This window comes from Ursus maritimus, unplaced genomic scaffold (genome assembly GCF_017311325.1).
Source record: "Ursus maritimus isolate PB19 unplaced genomic scaffold, ASM1731132v1 scaffold_21, whole genome shotgun sequence".
Lineage (NCBI taxonomy): Eukaryota > Metazoa > Chordata > Mammalia > Carnivora > Ursidae > Ursus > Ursus maritimus.
In genome coordinates, this window is record NW_024424564.1 from 26272097 (window position 1) to 26289606 (window position 17510).

Below are 17510 nucleotides of genomic sequence, written 5' to 3' on the forward strand. Positions count from 1 at the left end.
TCTCTCTCTCTCTCTCTCTCTCTCTTTTTCAGACTGTATAATCTCTGTTGATCTATCTTTAAGTTTGCTGATTCTTTCTTCTGTCAGCTCAAATCTGTTGAGCCCTCTAAATATTTGTTTTTATTCAGTTATTATAATATTCAGTTCTTTTCATAGTTTATATCTATTTACTGATATTCTCTATTTATTGAGACATTGTCATTATACCTACCTTAATATCCTTAAGCATGGTTTTCTGTAGGTCTTTGAACACATTATAATATGTTTGCTAACTCTAACCTCCGAGCCCTCTCAAGGCATTTTGTTGACTACATTTATTTCTTGTGTATGGGTTACACTTTCTTGCTTCTTTGCATGTCTCATAAATTCCCATCCAGTTTTTGTTTTTGTTTTTTTTTAACTGGGCAGTTTGGACAATGTATTGTAGCAACTCTGAATCTTGATTTCTTACCCCCAGCCCCAGAATTTGTTCTTTGATTTTTAATATTTTAATGACTTGGTTGAACTATTTTAACAAAATCTATTTCCTCCCACAGTGTACAGCCCCTGATGTCACTCCTCAGAGGATGCAGCCTTGATAAATCCACAGTCATCCAGCGATGACAATGGTTTGACCAGGACTCCCTCTGTCTCTTTCCCTGGTTTCTCTGTTAAGCTATCTACTCTGTTGGTTTCACTCCTAGCTGTCAGACTCCATTACTTGGTGGTTGATTGCTCTACTGTTTCCATCAGTGCACTGGGGCATAAACTGCTTCACCATTTGATTCAGTTAAGTTCTGATCCTTTGCAGAGGTAGTCTCTGAGGCCAGTCTTTCAAGTTTGTTCCAATCTCAGGAGAGCTCTTCTTAACTCTTCCCTCGGTTGTCTTTGGTCAACTCTTATCTGGTTTACAGTCTAGCCTGTTGCTCTCATAGAGCTACCAGTCTCTTCCTCATTGCTTACCCGCAAATTCTCCATTGTTTTCCAGAATGCCATAATAAACTTCCCCATACTCTGTTCTGTTCCAGATAAATTCAGTTCTCTTTTGGAGAGCTTCAGAGTTCTCTGCTCTTACAGCTTATTTCTCCTGCTTGAGCAAAACCTCAATGCCCCTACTGGGAACAGGGACAGTCTCTCACTTCTCTTGGAGTGACACCCCTGCTTTATAAGCAGGCACTGAGCAGGGGTGGTAGCCTCTGATATTTATGGTTTACCCCTTCTGACAATTGGGCAATTGGGGGCTTGTTCTCTGCCTGCTACCTCTGTAATAGAACTTCTGCCCTATGAGTAGGGCCGGATAGAAGACCCAGAACTCTTAGCCTCTCTTGCCTTAAAAATAGAGCTCTTTCAACATGAAGCTGTGAGGGAGTATGAGAAACGTTAGCAACCTGCTCCTCCCAGGAAGATACCATAGTCCTCATCAGGGAGCTGGAGGTAGACTGCAACCTGTGTTCTTGGCTGAACCCACATAGAGTAGAACTTCTGCCACACTGAACTGGGGGGTGGGAGAGGAGAAGGTGGTGACTCAAATACCAAAGACTTGCTGTTCTTACTGATATTAAATGGATTTTCCTTTGTTTCTTTTATTTTCTTTCTTTCTTTCTTTCTTTCTTTCTTTCTTTCTTTCTTTCTTTCTTTCTTAGCATGAGAGAGAAAGCAGGCAAGCACAAGTCCAGGGGGTGGGGCAAAAGGAGAGGGAGAGAAAAAAATCTTAAGTAGGCTCCACCCATAGCTCAGAGCCAATGTGGGGCTCAGCATCATGACCCAGGGATCATGACCTGAGCAGAAATCCAGAGTTGGATGCTAACCAACTGAGCCACCCAGGTGCCCCTAATAGATTTTCTTGAATAAATACTTGCTGTATGCCCTTAGGACAATTTCCAGACACTTTACTTTTTGTTTAATATATAATTTTCATCAACTATTGTTGCTTCACTGAGGAGCAGATCTGTGAAACTCCTTTTGACACATTTTTGAAAGTTAACCTACAATCACAATTTTTTTAATTCAAGAGTAAATTATTTACAGGACTGCCAAATTACTCATGATATCTTAGCTAAAACCCATGGATAAAAATATTTTGAAATGATTTTCTTCCAACTGAGTGTTATTCCACCAGGTAACTAAAACCTATTTTATCAAATAATATTGTGAAATGTTCTTATTAAAATCAGGCCTCACTTTATTTCAGCTTATAAAATATTAACTATCTCCTAACACTCTTAGTAAAATTACAATAATATGCTAGTTCTGGATATTACTTCTAACTGTATGCCTTTCTATTTCATAAACAGATGAGAATAATTTTGATCATCAGCTCATTAATAGATACTTTTCCAATAAAAGTTCACTTTTATGTGCAGCAATTATTTATCAAAGTGCAATGTAATTATGTTGTTTTAATAAATTATGTATTAATAATAATTGTAATAACAACAACCCTAAGAAAATGTGTTTTAAAAATGTGTTAATGACAATGAGATTCCATACTGTGGAGACTTACTGTCATAGAAAAAAACACAAAAATTTAATTTCAACTTATATATACATTTTTATTATACTTAAATTTGACAGGTGATCAATAAACTCAAGCACAAAAATATTAGTTTAGGATAAAAATGTGAAGGAAGAGGGGTGCCTGGGTGGCTCAGTTGGTTAAGCATCTGACTTTGGCTCAGGTCATGATTTTGGGGTCTTGGAATGCAGCCCCACATCAGACTCCCTGCTCAGTGGAGAGTCTGCTTCTCCTTCTCCCTCTGCCCCTCCCACTGCTTATGCGCTTGTGTGCTCTCTCTCTCCAATGAATGGACAAAATCTTTAAAAGAATGTGAAGGAGAAAAATGAAAATAATAGTTTTAGGAAAAGAAAAGATTTCTTTTATTTTTAAAGAAATGTTTAAAGTCTTTATTACCTTTTGAAAACTGTCAAATATAACACATATACAGAAGAGTGCACAATCATAAAATATGCAATGTAATAAACATCACAAAGCCAACACTTAAGTCAGAAATAACAGCCCCTCTCTGTCTTTGGCACTTTATATCACTTTCCTTCTCCATTATCCACAATAGGTATCTTCATCCTGATTTCTAATACTCATTTTGTGGTTTTTCTTATAATTTCACTACTAGGTATGCATCTCTAAAAATAAAGCTTAATTATGCTCATTTTTGAACATTTTATAAATGGAATCAAGTGTGTGTGTTCTTTTTCTGTCTTCCATCACTCAGTATTTTAACTGAAATGCATCCTTGCTTGCATATTTCTTTTATTCATTCATTTTCAATACTGTATAGTGTCCATTGAATGAATGTACCACAATTTATTTATATATCACACTATTATTGAACATTTAGGTTATTTCTAGCCTTTGGACATTACCAAAAAATGTTGCTGTGAACATTCTTTTACATGTATCCAGGTGCACACGAGAATGAATTTTCCTAGGATATATGCTTCAAAAAAATGGAGTTGCTTGGCCTGAATTATGTGTAACTTTTTCTTGATGAGATCAGGCTAGGCTGTTTTCCAAAGTGCTTGTTTCAGTTTAAACTAACTACAGTGCCCAAGAATTCCCAACACCCTTTGTTTTACTAACAGTAGGTAGATTTTAAAATTTTTGCCAAAATAATGGGTGTGCTTGATATCTCAAAGTGATTTCCTTTTGCATTTCCTTGATTACTAATACATTGATCAAATTTTCATTTGTTGGTTGACATTTGGATTTCCTTTTCAAAATCTTGTTTATGCTTTCTGCTCATTGAGTGGTTCACAACCAGAGATGATTTTACTCCTTCCCCTAGGGAACATTTGGCAATGGCTGGGTGTATTTTTTGTTGTCACGATTAGGAAGATGATATTGGCATCCCAAGGGTAAGAACCAAAAATGCTGCTAAACATCCTATAATGCATAGGATAGTCCCCACCCCCACTGCCAAGACCACCTCCCCACCACCACAACAAAGAAGTATCCCGAATGTCGATAATGCCTATACAGAGAAACCTGTTTCATCAGGTTCTCCAGGTTCTCTGTCTTTTGATTTTTCTTCAAATATTGAGTTCAAATCTTTTATTGCAGTCATATAACGACATATGCTGAAAATATTTTCTCCCTTTCTATGGCTTTTCATTCTTCAGTGGTATTTTTGGTGAATACAAATTTTTGTTTTAATGTATCCAAATTTATTCATCATTTCTTTAATACTTTTTTGTGTGCTTATTACCTTCTGAAACCTTTAATGATTAACTTTTTATATTTTGGTTTATAATTTACCTAGAACTGATTTTTATTTATGGTGTCAGAGGAGTTCACTTTTCCCTCATTAACTGAAAAGATCACCCTTTACCCATTGATCGGCCATGCTACCTATTTCAAATCAAATGTCCCTCTCTGCAGGGATCTCCAGCTTCTCACTCTATTCCATTTGTCGACTTGGTTAGCCCTTGGTGAATATGATAGTATTCTAATCTCTATCACTCTATAGGCCTTGCTATCTGGTTGAACAAGGTCTGTCATTTTCTCGTTCTTCAAACAGTCTTGACTGTTCTTGACTCTTTGCATTTCTACATAAATTTTAGGACCTGTTTGAATTTTGATTGAGATTATTGTTCTTAAATTTTAAAAATATGTGATGAGTATCAAATCATGTGGCAATTCAAATGTCATCTGATGTTTTAAAAGAGTAATTTTTAATTGTTAAATGTCACTATAAAATGTTGGAACTTTTGTAGCTATTTAAATTTATGATGAGTTTAATAAAAAATGTTTTAAGGAATAATTCATCAAAAATAAAGACCAACCCCCCTCCCCCAAAATAACGACCAATGTTCATTAAACCTTTCCATTCAGGGATTTAAAATATACATCAGAAGGAAAAAGTTACAGTATAGGAGAAACAGCACATTTAGTGACCAGAAGCTACCCAGTTAAAATATGGAATAAATAATTCAGGTGAATTACTTGGTAGTCAAGTAATGCAAAAAAACTTCATTTAGACAGTTAAATTTACCCTCTCTATAATGGTTAAAACAATTGTGTGCTCAGAGTTTTGATACATATTATTATGCATTTGTTATTTTACAATAACTTTCCCATGGGATTTGCATTTCAAGAAAGTACTATAATGTATTTCTATGAATTTACATAAATTGATCATTTTGGTCACCTTGATTCTTCTACCCAAAGCATAGTTTCATGACATTAAGATCAATTTGGTGTGATGAGATATATTTCATCTAACTCTTTGGGAAAAGATTTATTTTTTAAAATATTATGTAGTAACATCAGTGTTTTTGTTTGCCCCAAAGTCATTTCTTCCCTCATTTTAGGCAAAGAACATTAGTTTTCCTTCAGGAAACTTTTCCACATCTTCAATCTATTTAATTTGAGTGATGATGACATCCTAGGCCTAAGGATTAGCTATTCCCTTGGCCTGAACCATTCCTAGGAATGAACATGTTTCCCACATCATTAGATGAGAGTCAATGTTAAGGCTTTAGCTTGAAAAAGATTTATTTCTTTGGAGGTTAATTTAAAATGATGATGATAATGATGAGAATACTGAGTGCTTACTCTTTGCCAGGTATTCTGCCAAATATCTAAACTGTTAGATATTAACTCATTAAATATCCAAACCAACCCTATGACATAGGTATTATTACTGTCTCTATTATGCAGATGAAGAAACTGGGCCACAGAGGTATTATGTTGCCCAAGGTTATTGGGCAGTATGTGGCAAATTGAGATTTTAACCCAGTCTGACTCAGGCTTCTCCATCCTTGCTTATTCTGCCTCCAGGATCCAGATGTGAGCTTCTGGGACAACGCCAACACGTGAATGGTAAGAAGTGCAGAGCCAAGGGTTGATGAAGGAAACTGGATCCAGCAGGGTCGGAGGTCAGCTCTGTCCTTAATCTCTTCAGTTACGTGAGCCAATAATTTCCAGTTTTCCTAAATCCAATTGAGGTGGGTTTGTCTTCTTAAAATCAGAGGTGTGCGGGAGTGGGCTCAGATCAGCAAATGAGAACCAATTGTTATTTTGCAAGCCAGCTGATGTTACATCGGTAACTTGAACTCGTTCACAGTAGGAGTATGTGCTCTCTGGAAGTTAGCAAATGCTGCTGTTTGTTCTGTTTTTGTTTTTGGTAAAGTGAGGACAGGGAAGAGAATAAGTTTCTTAACAGTTAACAGGATATCACTGCTTTTCAACCAAGAGAGTCTTGTTCAGTACATAACATAGACTTCTGTGTCATGCCTGGACATTTCAAAAATAAACAACTACTGGCTGTGCTTAATCAATTTTCTTTCTTTCTTTCTTTCTTTTATAAAGATTTTATTTATTTATTTATTTGACAGAGACAGCCAGAGAGAGAGGGAACACAAGCAGAGGGAGTGGGAGAGGAAGAAGCAGGCTTCCCAGGGGAGCAGGGAGCCCGATCCCAGGATCCTGGGATCATGCCCTGAGGCGAAGGCAGATGCTTAACGACTGAGCCACCCAGGCGCCCTGTGCTTAATCAATTTTCAAAACAAACTCAGTTCTTTTCACTTAGGTGACATGCATGTCGTCATCATAATGCAATATTCCCTGCTAGAAATCCCTTCCTAACTAAAACACAAATGGCATAGGCAAAACATGGAGGTTATAAGAATCTTTTGCTTGAACAATTCAGTTATTTTTAACGAAATAAGTTGTTTTTATTCATATTCTGGGAATCGGGGCTATACTTCCCTTTGCTTGAAAGAGTAAAAATGGTGATTATTTTGTATAATTCACAGAGCAAGGCTCTTCACCAATTCTTTTTCTTCACTTTTCACTAATTCTTTGGGAACACCCTCATGCAATAGCTTGATTAGGGCATTAGGAACACCTGTATAGATTTTACAATATATTGTAGTATTCTTGCCAAAAATGTTTAATCTAAATCTAATTAGCAGAAAACAAACAAATTCCCATTTAAAGGATATTCTGCAAAGCAACTAGCCTGAACTCTTTAAAATGTCAACAACATGGAAGAAAAAAAAAAAAGAAATGTAGATATTGAAGAGACATGACAACTAATTGCAATAAATGATGCTTAATTGGATCCTGAATTGAAAGAAACAAAACAAACAACTATAAGGCTATGCTATTCAACATATAGTTCTGGGAATACATTGTCCTGACAGCTTGTTAGAAATGCAGAAACTTAAGGCCCAGCCTGGACATACTGAATGAAACTGCAGTTTCACTGGATCTCCAAGTAATTTCTATGAATATTCAGTTTTGAGAAGCACTGCTATAATGAACATTATTGGAAAATTATGAACTGTGGATTGAATATCAGACATTAGTATCGCATCATTGTTAGATTTCCTCTTATATGTGATAGTCATATGTAGTGTATTTATGCAGAAGGATGTCCTTAAATTTAGGAGATACATGCTGAAGTATTTAGGGATGAAGTGTCAAATAGTTGCAACTAACACTTGAGTGGTTCCAAAAAGGGGAAATAAGTATGTATTGGAACATTATATGCATATAGGTCATACCATACTTACATATATGTAACAACAATAGAGGGAAAAGAAAAAGTAATTTGACAAAATGTTTATTTGTGCATCTGGTTAAGAGCACATGGATGGGTGTTCACTGAACTATTCTTGCAAACTTTCTACTAAAAATTTTTGAAATAAAATGTTGCAGTAAAAAAAGGACACTGAAGGCTGGGCTTAACACTCATCAGTTTAATTGGTGGTCTGGGTGGTGACTGGGAACTTTTTTGGTTGCTTTTATTGTTACTATTAGTTGTTGTTGTTTTTTTAAGCTTCTACAGTAATTCTAATTTGGAGTCCGAGCTGAGGACCTCTGGATAAGGTGAACACCAGATGGGGTACCTCAGCTTCTCGGCTTCAGATGATTAAAGGGAAGAGGTTCCACCGTGTGGCCACAAATAAATGGAGAACATAAGAGAAAGAGGAATCTTATTTAATCAAAGTACACATAACTCAGAAATGCTAGAAGTCCACTGTTTACTATAAATAAAAGGGGGGAAAGGGGAGTTTTCTGTTAAATGCAAAGGATCTTAATAGCTTCAAAAAGAAGGATGCAGGGTAGGGTAATAGAATTAGCCTCTCAAAACTTCCTCCACCAGATGAGGAAGTCTTATGGGTGAGTCCATTAAAATGACCAAAAGAACTGACGTATTCCTGAAAGGCCATAGAGAATCTTAGAGTCAGACAGAATTGTGTTTGAGGCAAGTACCCTGCCTCAGATATTTAGCTTCTCTGGGCCTCAGCTTCCCCATCTGTAATGGGGATGCTAATAGTATCTATTCGGCACGTTTTTTGTGATGAGTCATGCAAAGCCCCCAACACGGTGCTGCCACAAGAAAATACAAAATATAAGAAATTATTTGAAAATACTGAATATGAGATTTTCTTGTTTCTCATAAACCTACTTCATTTTTTTAAAAAATCATATAATTTTAGTTTATACAGTCCTAAAGTCTGTGGAGGTCTCAGACCCAAATATAACTAACAAATGTTAGGCTTCGAGAACTAATATTTCAGCCCTTGCCTTTATTTTGTTGTACTTTTAGAAGCACTTTGGACCAAAGATGAAAACAGACACAGTGTCCAGTCAGGATGAAGAGTTGCCCATCCCAACACAAACTGTTCCAGGCATCACCACTGTGTGGGTTATGGCATTTACTCTACCCATCCCCTTCTCCCCAAAAGGAGAAAGAATTGAGCTGAGAAGGTTTTCTCCCCTCTTATAACCATTAATAATTGTTCCCCCCATACACAAAATTAGTCTATTTTACCAACTCCAATATTCAAGTCAAAGTGTTTATTAAACTATATTTAAGGACCATTTATTAAGCAATGGTTTGCCAAGACTTAGAATAAAAAGATCATGTACACATATCCATTTAGGCTAGACCTTCTAAAGCAAGCTGATCTAAAGTTCATTTGAACTGGCCAGATAGTGAGCTGTCCAAGGTATCTTAAGACACTGACTTAGAAAAAATAAGAATCAAATTATTCCGTTCAGTTATTTATTACAGAATAACATGGAAATTAGGCAAGGGGGTAAGAATTTGCTTCAGTGTTTGAGCTACTGTGTTTTGAACAAATCGTTGTTAAGAAAACTTAGAAAGTTTCTTAGGGGGAAGAGTTGGAATACGCTAACCTCCCATGTATGTATACCATGGAAGAAAGAATATGTACCTATCATGCTTGCAAAGAAAATATGAAATGTAGTCAGAAATGCCTACCAAATAGCAACTGAATTATGTTTTCTTAGCATTATCTTTTGGTTTAGTAGTTATTTGCTTTTAAACTTGGGAATGGTAACCAGAGGGATTAGGCTTCTTTTTTAAATGACTGGTTTAGCAATATTTAAATGAAGTCTCTTTCAAAAGAGTCCAAAACCCCTTTTAATTTGCTAGCAGGTGAAAGTTTAAATTGCAAAAAGACTAACTGGCAGTTTTATATTCTCAGACAAAAAATGTAGGACTCTTGATAATTGAACTTAGTGCTTAAAGATGACATGCAATGGCAAATTGACTATTGAAAAATTGCTTTTGGCAAGCACCTCATTCTGGAAGAGCACAGCTGGTGACTTAGATAGCATTGCCATGGCTCCAACTCATGATGGGTCTCAATTCCTTGAGCAGAAGCCCTAGAAATTCTTACAGGTTGTACATTTAAATGTCTAAATTTTATCTTATTTTAACCTAAGTGACAAAATTATATATAAATTCCACAATGCTATGTGTGAATTGATACTTATTTTGCTATCAAAAAATTGTCATAATCCCACCTTGAATTGATCAATTCCATGCACTTACCAAAACATAAAAAGGTTGATTTTAATAAAGGTACAACCTTATAATGTAATCTTTGTCTCAGGTGAGAAGATTTATGGGTCCTAGTTTGGGTTAATGTGAATCTTGGTAGATAGGCATTCCTGGAAATACTGTAGGAAAGATCAGGTCTACGAAAGATCAAATTATACTTTCTGAGGGGTTGAGATATTTTCAAAATGAACAGATGATATGGCAGTTCAATACATAATTCAAACAAGCTCGTTAATTCCCTACTGTCTGGAAACTGAATCCTTTCTCCTAGAGCACAGAAATGTATCTGGGCAGAGGGAAAACAGTTAACCTGCTTAACACAAATCCATACTGCTCAGGACTTCCAAGGGTGGAATTGGCCACTATGTGAAAGGTAATATTATGTTCCTACTTTAGGTGCTTGGGATTCATCAGTGAACAAAATAAAAATTGGATATGAGATATGAGATTACCAAGGGAGTAGATAGAGAAGAAAAGAGAACAAAAGACTAACTCCTAGAACATTCCACATGTAAGAAGTTGAGGAAAAAACAACAAGGGAGAGTGAAAATAGAGCACTAAGTACATAGGAGTAAAAAAAAAAAAAAAAAAGTATGGTGTCCTAGAACTTAGATCCAAGGGTGAGGCATTGTGAAAAAATGGTACAGTCAATGAATTGGAGATCTCAATGGATTTGAAGCATTGCTTATATCAGGATTCTAGAAGGACTGAAACAGAAAAATAGGTCATAGGGTGAAATGCATGTAATTAAGATCATGGGGTGGGGAGTGGTAATTAGCAGGATATGACTAAGAAAGAGTTACAGAGATGGGGAGGATAAGATCAGTGGAGGAATTGAATTCAAGGAACTGAGAGGCTAGGATAATGGGCGTATCATATATTTATATACTGAAACCACCAAGAATTGACATAGGAATACTGTTAGAGGGACAATGAGCCAGGAATTTAGACTTTTGAAAAATCAGCAGGGACCTGGATGGATGTAAACAGAGGCGAAAAAACCCCAGCAAACTGAGGGTTAAATATAATCTGTTGGCATTAGATACAAAATAGGTGGTTTTAGGGAGAAGAGAAAAAGAACTTGAAATTGGCAATGAGGACCAAAGGAACCTTCTACCTCACCTCCAGGTCAAATGCTACTTGAGAACTGGGAGAAAAAACAGCCACCATTTGGAGAGTGCTGCAGGAAGAGTAGGGTCCATAGAAGGAAATTATGCTTATGTTAGCTGTGGAGGTGAAGGGAAAGTTCGGAGAGGAATTTGACAAAGAACCCTGCTGATAACGGAAGGTTGGGGAAGGGTGGATGAAAGGGACCAAATAAGAATAAGAGTGATTTACTTGAGAGATGGAGTTTCTGGTATTCACTGATGTGAAATCATAGAAAATACATATATTGGTCTCTGCCCCCAATTCCTGGCACAGAGCTCCTAAAAGCCTTGTAATTTCCTAAATAATAAGAGTACTAGAGCACCTTTCGTTCTAATATTTGGTTTTTGACCCTACTTCCTGACCTAGAACTCAAATCTCAGAATTGCCTGGGTGAAAGGAGTGTCCTTTGTTCTAATGAGGTGACTCTGGGTGGGCTCCTGATAGCTTCAGGAAGGGCGGTGGTCAGCAGAAAAATCAAGCCATGATTAGAAGCTTGGAAATTTCAGCAACTTCCTCCGTATGCTCCAGGAAGGGGAGAGGGGCTAGATATTGAGTTAATAATCAATTATGTCTCCATAAAAATTCTTAAAATATGAGATTAGAAGAGCTTCCAAATTGGTGAACACATCCACATACTGGGAGGATAGCACACCCCAACTCTACAACAGAAGTTCCTGTGCTCTGGATCCTTCCAGACCTTGCTTTATGTACCTCTTCATCTGGCCATTCATCTGTATCCTTTATGATAACCTACATTATATAATAAACTGCTAAATGTAAGTAACTGTCACCCTGAGTTCTGTGAGCTATTCTAGCAAATGATAGAACCTGAGGAGGGAGATCATGGGAACCTCCAATTTGTAACCAAGTTAGACAGAAGTTTGAGTAGCCTGGGGACCTTTGATTGACATCTGAAGTAATGGCAGGGGGAATCTTTTGGAGCCCTTAGCCCATGGGGTCTGTGCTAATTCCAGGTACTGTTTAAAGTGCATTGTAGGATACCCAGGTGGTATTGCAGAGCATTGCTTGGAAAAAAATCATTGATATGGGAAAAAAGCCTCCCATCTGGTGTCTGAACTGTTTTGTGGTAGTCGTGTGAGAACCAAAGAGAAATACACAGGAGTGTTTTTATCATTCAAAGACAAACTGAGATAAATAGAAATAAAGGGCAGAATGAAATTAGTCCTGGTGAATTCAAATCCGGTAAGTGGACATGATGAGGGCGTGATGGGTGTATGGGGCTCCCTCTTGTGCCCTATAGATAGAGGAAAGGAGATGTGAAGAAGCAAGGTATTAGCAACCTGTAAAACCCACCTATCCCTCTTAAAATGGAGGTACAGTGCGTAGGGTTCTGTCCCAGTGTTTGGATCTAGTCTTGACCCTATTGAAAGAGAGGAAAGCTTATTCCAAGTGTGAGGCTCAGCCTTGATACCTATTGAAGAAATTAAGACTTCCAGAAAAGCCAGAAGTCATTTTTGACCACCAGATTCTATGTCTAAAAAGTAGAGTAATAAAAAAATATATCCCTACAGAACTTAGCCCAGGGTAGTCTAACAATGGGGAGCCATTGTTATACAGACATTCTACCCTTCTTTTGCACAGAGGTGCAGTCTGTTTTCCTCTATTCCTGAAAGAACTAGTTTGAAAGATAGTTAATTTTATCATAGACCATTAGGAAGCAAACTATTAACAGGATGTAAGGAATTTAGTACAACGTTCCTGGTGAAATAAAATTACACTCTATGTAAACCAATGAAGCCAAGTTGATCATTTAGTAGGTGCAATCACTTTCACTAGTGGGTCCCCAGTACTTTCAGTAGTCATCCATCCATCCCGCATCCATCTGTCTATTCATCCAATTTTCCTGTGCATTTGTGCTCTAGAAACTGTGGAGAGCATTGGTAAAGAAACTAGTTATGCTCTCCATCCTCATTGATGTTTACAGTCTAGTGAGGAAGAGAATCATTGATCAAGGTATTGTATATGTGATGAATGCCATGAGGTCAGAGTTTTCCAGAAGAACTTAACAAGGGGACCTCATTTTTGCCATTTGTCAAAGGATCATCTGAAGCCAATTTTTCAGATCCGAAAGGATTGATATCCTGTAAGCTCATTTCTAGAATAATTCCATTGTGAGAAATATGAAGGCCATAGCAGAAGAGTGGTATAGCTACAGCACCAGGGAAACCTGACAGTCCCAACCTCCTAAGCAAGTTTCTTGCCACTCACTGTTTTAGGGTATGGCGTCCTCTGTATCCCCTTCCCAGGAGCTCGGACGAGCTTCACCACAAAGCAGCATCTCAGTGTCATCTAGGAGACTGAATTGTGCTACAGCTTTTGCAGCAATGCGGTTGCATTTTCTCCACAATTAAAGCTTAGAAAGAACCACATATATAGCTGCTCTTCTAAAAGCTGAAGTGTGCAGCTCCGAGCATGCCCTGGCTCTTCCTTACCTATAAGATCAGTTTCTGCACATTTACAGGGAGCAACAGTGAGGCATGACCTCTAAGCTTGGCTCCAGTTGTACGATGCTTTGCTGAGACACAATTTCCTTCTACCCAGTGAGGTGAGTAGCCGTTTCACGTTCAGATGAATAAAGTCCACTTTAGATATGCACAAAGCAAGTGTAACTTGCTCTTTGTTCACTTCATCTTGTTAGCTACTTGATGGCTCATTCTAAGCTTTATCTTATGATTCTTAATAGAATCATCCCAAATCATCCATTGGCTATTAAACCATAGTCATTTTGCCATACTTTATTTAGTGTATATTCTATGCTGCTACTCCAAAACCACATTATAATATTGTATGTCTGTGTTACTTAAAAAATATACTCACTGCTACTTGGTGGCAAAAATAATCCATTGATATTGCGAGGTTTGCTGTGATAAAAGATACAACTGATCTTCACACAACCAAGAGGTTGAGTTTCCCAGAAGCATGAAATGCTGCAGTTTTGCTAGACAAAGGAGGTGGGGGAAATGTAATGATTAGATACCATATTCAAAATAAATACAATGTGCTACAACACAACACAATGTGACAAAACGATCCCAATTACTGATTTAGGGTCACGTGTGTTTCCTGAGTTTCAGTATTTCTAAACTCTGCTATTTGAAAGATACAATAGATATTTCTAAAATATACTCCACCATTTTTATAAGACTTTAAGTTGAGCAGCATGCAAAATGCCTAAAATTATGTAGTAGAAGAAAGAATCATTTTTTTCTCTATTGTGTTGTAAGAGTACATATTTCAGTTTTACTGAAGGGAGATGATTTTAACAAACGTGATGATGGTCAGTAATTCTACCTGCATTTCCATGTGTCTAAATCTGCAAAGTGGATCTAAACATTTTCCCTCTCTCCATAATGAGCACACAGTGTCACTGCCAAGGGCCTCTTCGCAGTGTCGGAATCGGCACTGGGAACCCTGTAAGAAAAAAGTAAACAGTATAGAAAATTCAACATACTAGTGTTAGTGTTCAACAACAGTAGGTTGCTAATTAATTAAGGAAAATATGACTAGATCAAATGAGAATCACAAAAAAATACTACAAAATAAGGTCATAAGTCTAAATTTTAGCAAATTTGTCTAATTTTAGTGAGAGACTGACAATATAATCTAACAATTAAATAGTACAACATCCCACAAGTCACTGATAAAATGCTACTTTTTGTTATCAGTTAATCCATATGATTCACTAAGAATAAATATATGACACCACTGATACTCTTAATCATAATCCAGAGATGGAACAATTTAATTTCTCTTTCTGGAAAAAGCCAGTTTTTTTTGTTTTGTTTTGTTTTGTTTTAAGAATCACAAGCCATATTCAAATGGTGGAGATCTGTATTAATCAATCCTTATTAGATAGTTTTTTAGTCTATTGGAGTTAGTTAAGTGTGTTTTTATAGGGAAAGTGAATAGAGCTTAAACTTTATATTATCGTGGAATTTTAAGTGATTAACACATTATGCTACATTAAATATATATCCTTTATGCCCTTGGTCACCAAGATAAACAATTGTGCCAATACATACAAAGATACCTATACCAACAAAAGCAGATGTGGATTATTTTAATGGGCTGCTATTACTTTTTCTTTTTCTTTTTTTTTATTCTATGTCTTTTACACATAGGCTTACACTTGGAAAAACTGCAGGCCATTGTCTGTCTGACAGAGAGGTGCATGACATACAATAAAAATATTCCATGAAGTTCTGTCTTTTGACGCATGTTCCATGTTTTTTTCTTATTTTTTCTCACCCTTTTTTTCCTGTCTTCACAATTTCCCCCCTTTAAAGGTGGATCTGTGGATCTTATAAGAGAGGGACAGGGCTAGATAAACCAGTACTTGAACTCCTGGTTCCATTATGTCCATTGTTACAAAGTTAATACATTCCTTACCCTCTCTGTGCTTCAGTTTCCTCATCTGTGAAGAGAGAATAAAATGCCCCCCTCACAGATTGTAAAAATTATGTGAGGAAGGTATCGTGGTTGCTGTTGTTGTTGTTATTTATTCATTTAATTATTTATTGAGAATTTACCACCCATCGATCACAGTGCTAGGTACTTGGGGATACAGCAGTGAAACAGACAAAACTCTCTGCACACAAGGAATATAAATTCTATTATTATTTATCATCTCTAGGTTTAATCATAAGGGGACAGGCAAATGAGTAATGGGTATTATATGAAACTGATAAATTATTGAACACTACATCTGAAACTAATGATAAAATAAGTTGATTAACTGAATTAAAAAAAAAAGTGGATCGAATTCGTATGGTCAAAGAGGTTGACTCCATTCAGGCTTCCTAGCAGAGATAAAACACTTTAAATCAGACACATTGTGTCTTTCATTCAGGCATGAGCATGAAGCTCCAAGTTTCTACATTTATTTGGTTTCTACATTTATTTGTAAACCAAATGGATATGATTGGATATGGAAGGATATGAAACCAATGGATAATGAAACCATTAATCCTAATCTCTTTAATATCCTTTTCCCATTTACCTTATAAACTTGAATTCATATTTGGCTAATTTGTTTATAATACTTCTTTTCCTTTTTCCATGTTATCAAATATTTGCCGCTAGATTGTTGATGGGAAAATTCAGTAACTGGGTTAATGAATTTCAAATAGGGAATCAATTAGATTTATTAAACTAAATTTGATAGTGAGCTGAATTTAACTTTTTGAATTAACACATTGGAATCACATTAACTGTAACAATATGATATATAATGTTTCAATATGTTTGAAACTATATTGTAATTTTAATGTCCTCAGAGAAATTCAATATGTCAAAAATATATGATAAGCTTTTACTTCAGATTTTAAATATGTAAAGTATTTTGTAGGAAAATAGTAAATTTTATAAATACAAATTATCGCCCTATCTTCCTTCATTCTACTAAAAAGCTTAAGCATGTGAAGTACCGTAAATTGTACAATATTTACCTTTATGCATGTGGAATTAAAAAAGAAATAGCAGTCATTCCCAACTTCTGCCATTTTCAACTCTCTTGCTGCTAATCCAATGTTTTTTAAAATAAGAATTGCAGGAATGCAAATATAAGAACTATCAGTGTGTAAGGGGGAAAAAGAATTTCTTTTCCACAGTCTTTCAGGCTATCAGTAGTATTCCTTTAAAACTGACCTCCTGTTGACAGTATATTACACAATAGATAATTCTTAAAGAAATTTAAATTAGAAGATACCTTCTCTAGCTTTGCAGAAATGTTGAAAGTGGTTGCTAGTAAGCACACAAACTCAAACTTCCAGAATTTTCCTCATTGTTACCTAATCCATTGTTTGCTCATCATAAATGACCTCACACGTAACTGTAGGCTAGCCTACCTTCGTGAATTCTGTATAGTATTTCTCTTCCTCAATTCTAGTATATTAACCAAATAGGCTAGAAAAAATAAAATATTTTATCTTTTATTGTTCTGATTGACTCTGGGACATAAGCTAGTTCATAATTTCATAATTAAAAAGTATTAAGTATTTCACAAGTAAATAGCTGTTTTCTAAACTCTCATTTCTATATATGGTTTGGAAACAAAACTAAAAATTTTTAGTAGGTAAATATACTATCTATACTCCAAGATAATAAATAAAATTATTTAAATATATACTCACTGCTCTCCATTGAATTGGGAAAAAAATCATTCAGATTGTGTTATTTTAGTAGGTACCTGAAAATAATTGGACTATTTATTCATCTTGTAGCTATAGTTCACTCATTTTTCATCCATCATAAAAGGAGGAATAGCTTCTTCCTATAGCAGAAAGGTCCAGAGTGTCTATAAATTTTGAGAATTTGTTGAAGACAAAGTGAAGCACTCTGATTCCCAGAATGAGATGTTTCAATCAGCAGTTACTGAGGTCTTTCTTCATCTTAGTATCCTTACTAAAAGAACTAAAACCTAGCGGAAATTAATAAAATTATTCATAAGAGGTGACTTAGAAGATGCCATAGAAATGACAGATTATAGTAGATCAAAATGTATTTTTAAAATACAATGTACTT

The 17510-nt window shown here is 35.9% G+C and overlaps 1 protein-coding gene across 2 annotated transcripts in view; it reads right to left on the bottom strand.

The window, feature by feature from the left end:
* Positions 1-16489, bottom strand: part of CUNH12orf50 (chromosome unknown C12orf50 homolog) — a 38111-nt gene extending 21622 nt beyond the window's left edge. Inside the window, exons 1-3 of one of the 2 annotated variants that reach the window (XM_040637059.1) lie at positions 16436-16489; positions 14280-14399; positions 13806-13926 (exon numbers count right to left, since the gene is read on the bottom strand). In XM_040637059.1, coding sequence (XP_040492993.1) covers positions 13806-13926; positions 14280-14399; positions 16436-16489 — 295 coding nt within the window. Of the gene's footprint in view, positions 1-13805; positions 13927-14279; positions 14400-16435 lie in introns of those variants that run through there. The other variant, XM_040637060.1, reaches the window with a different exon arrangement.
* Positions 16490-17510: the final 1021 nt, after the last annotated feature.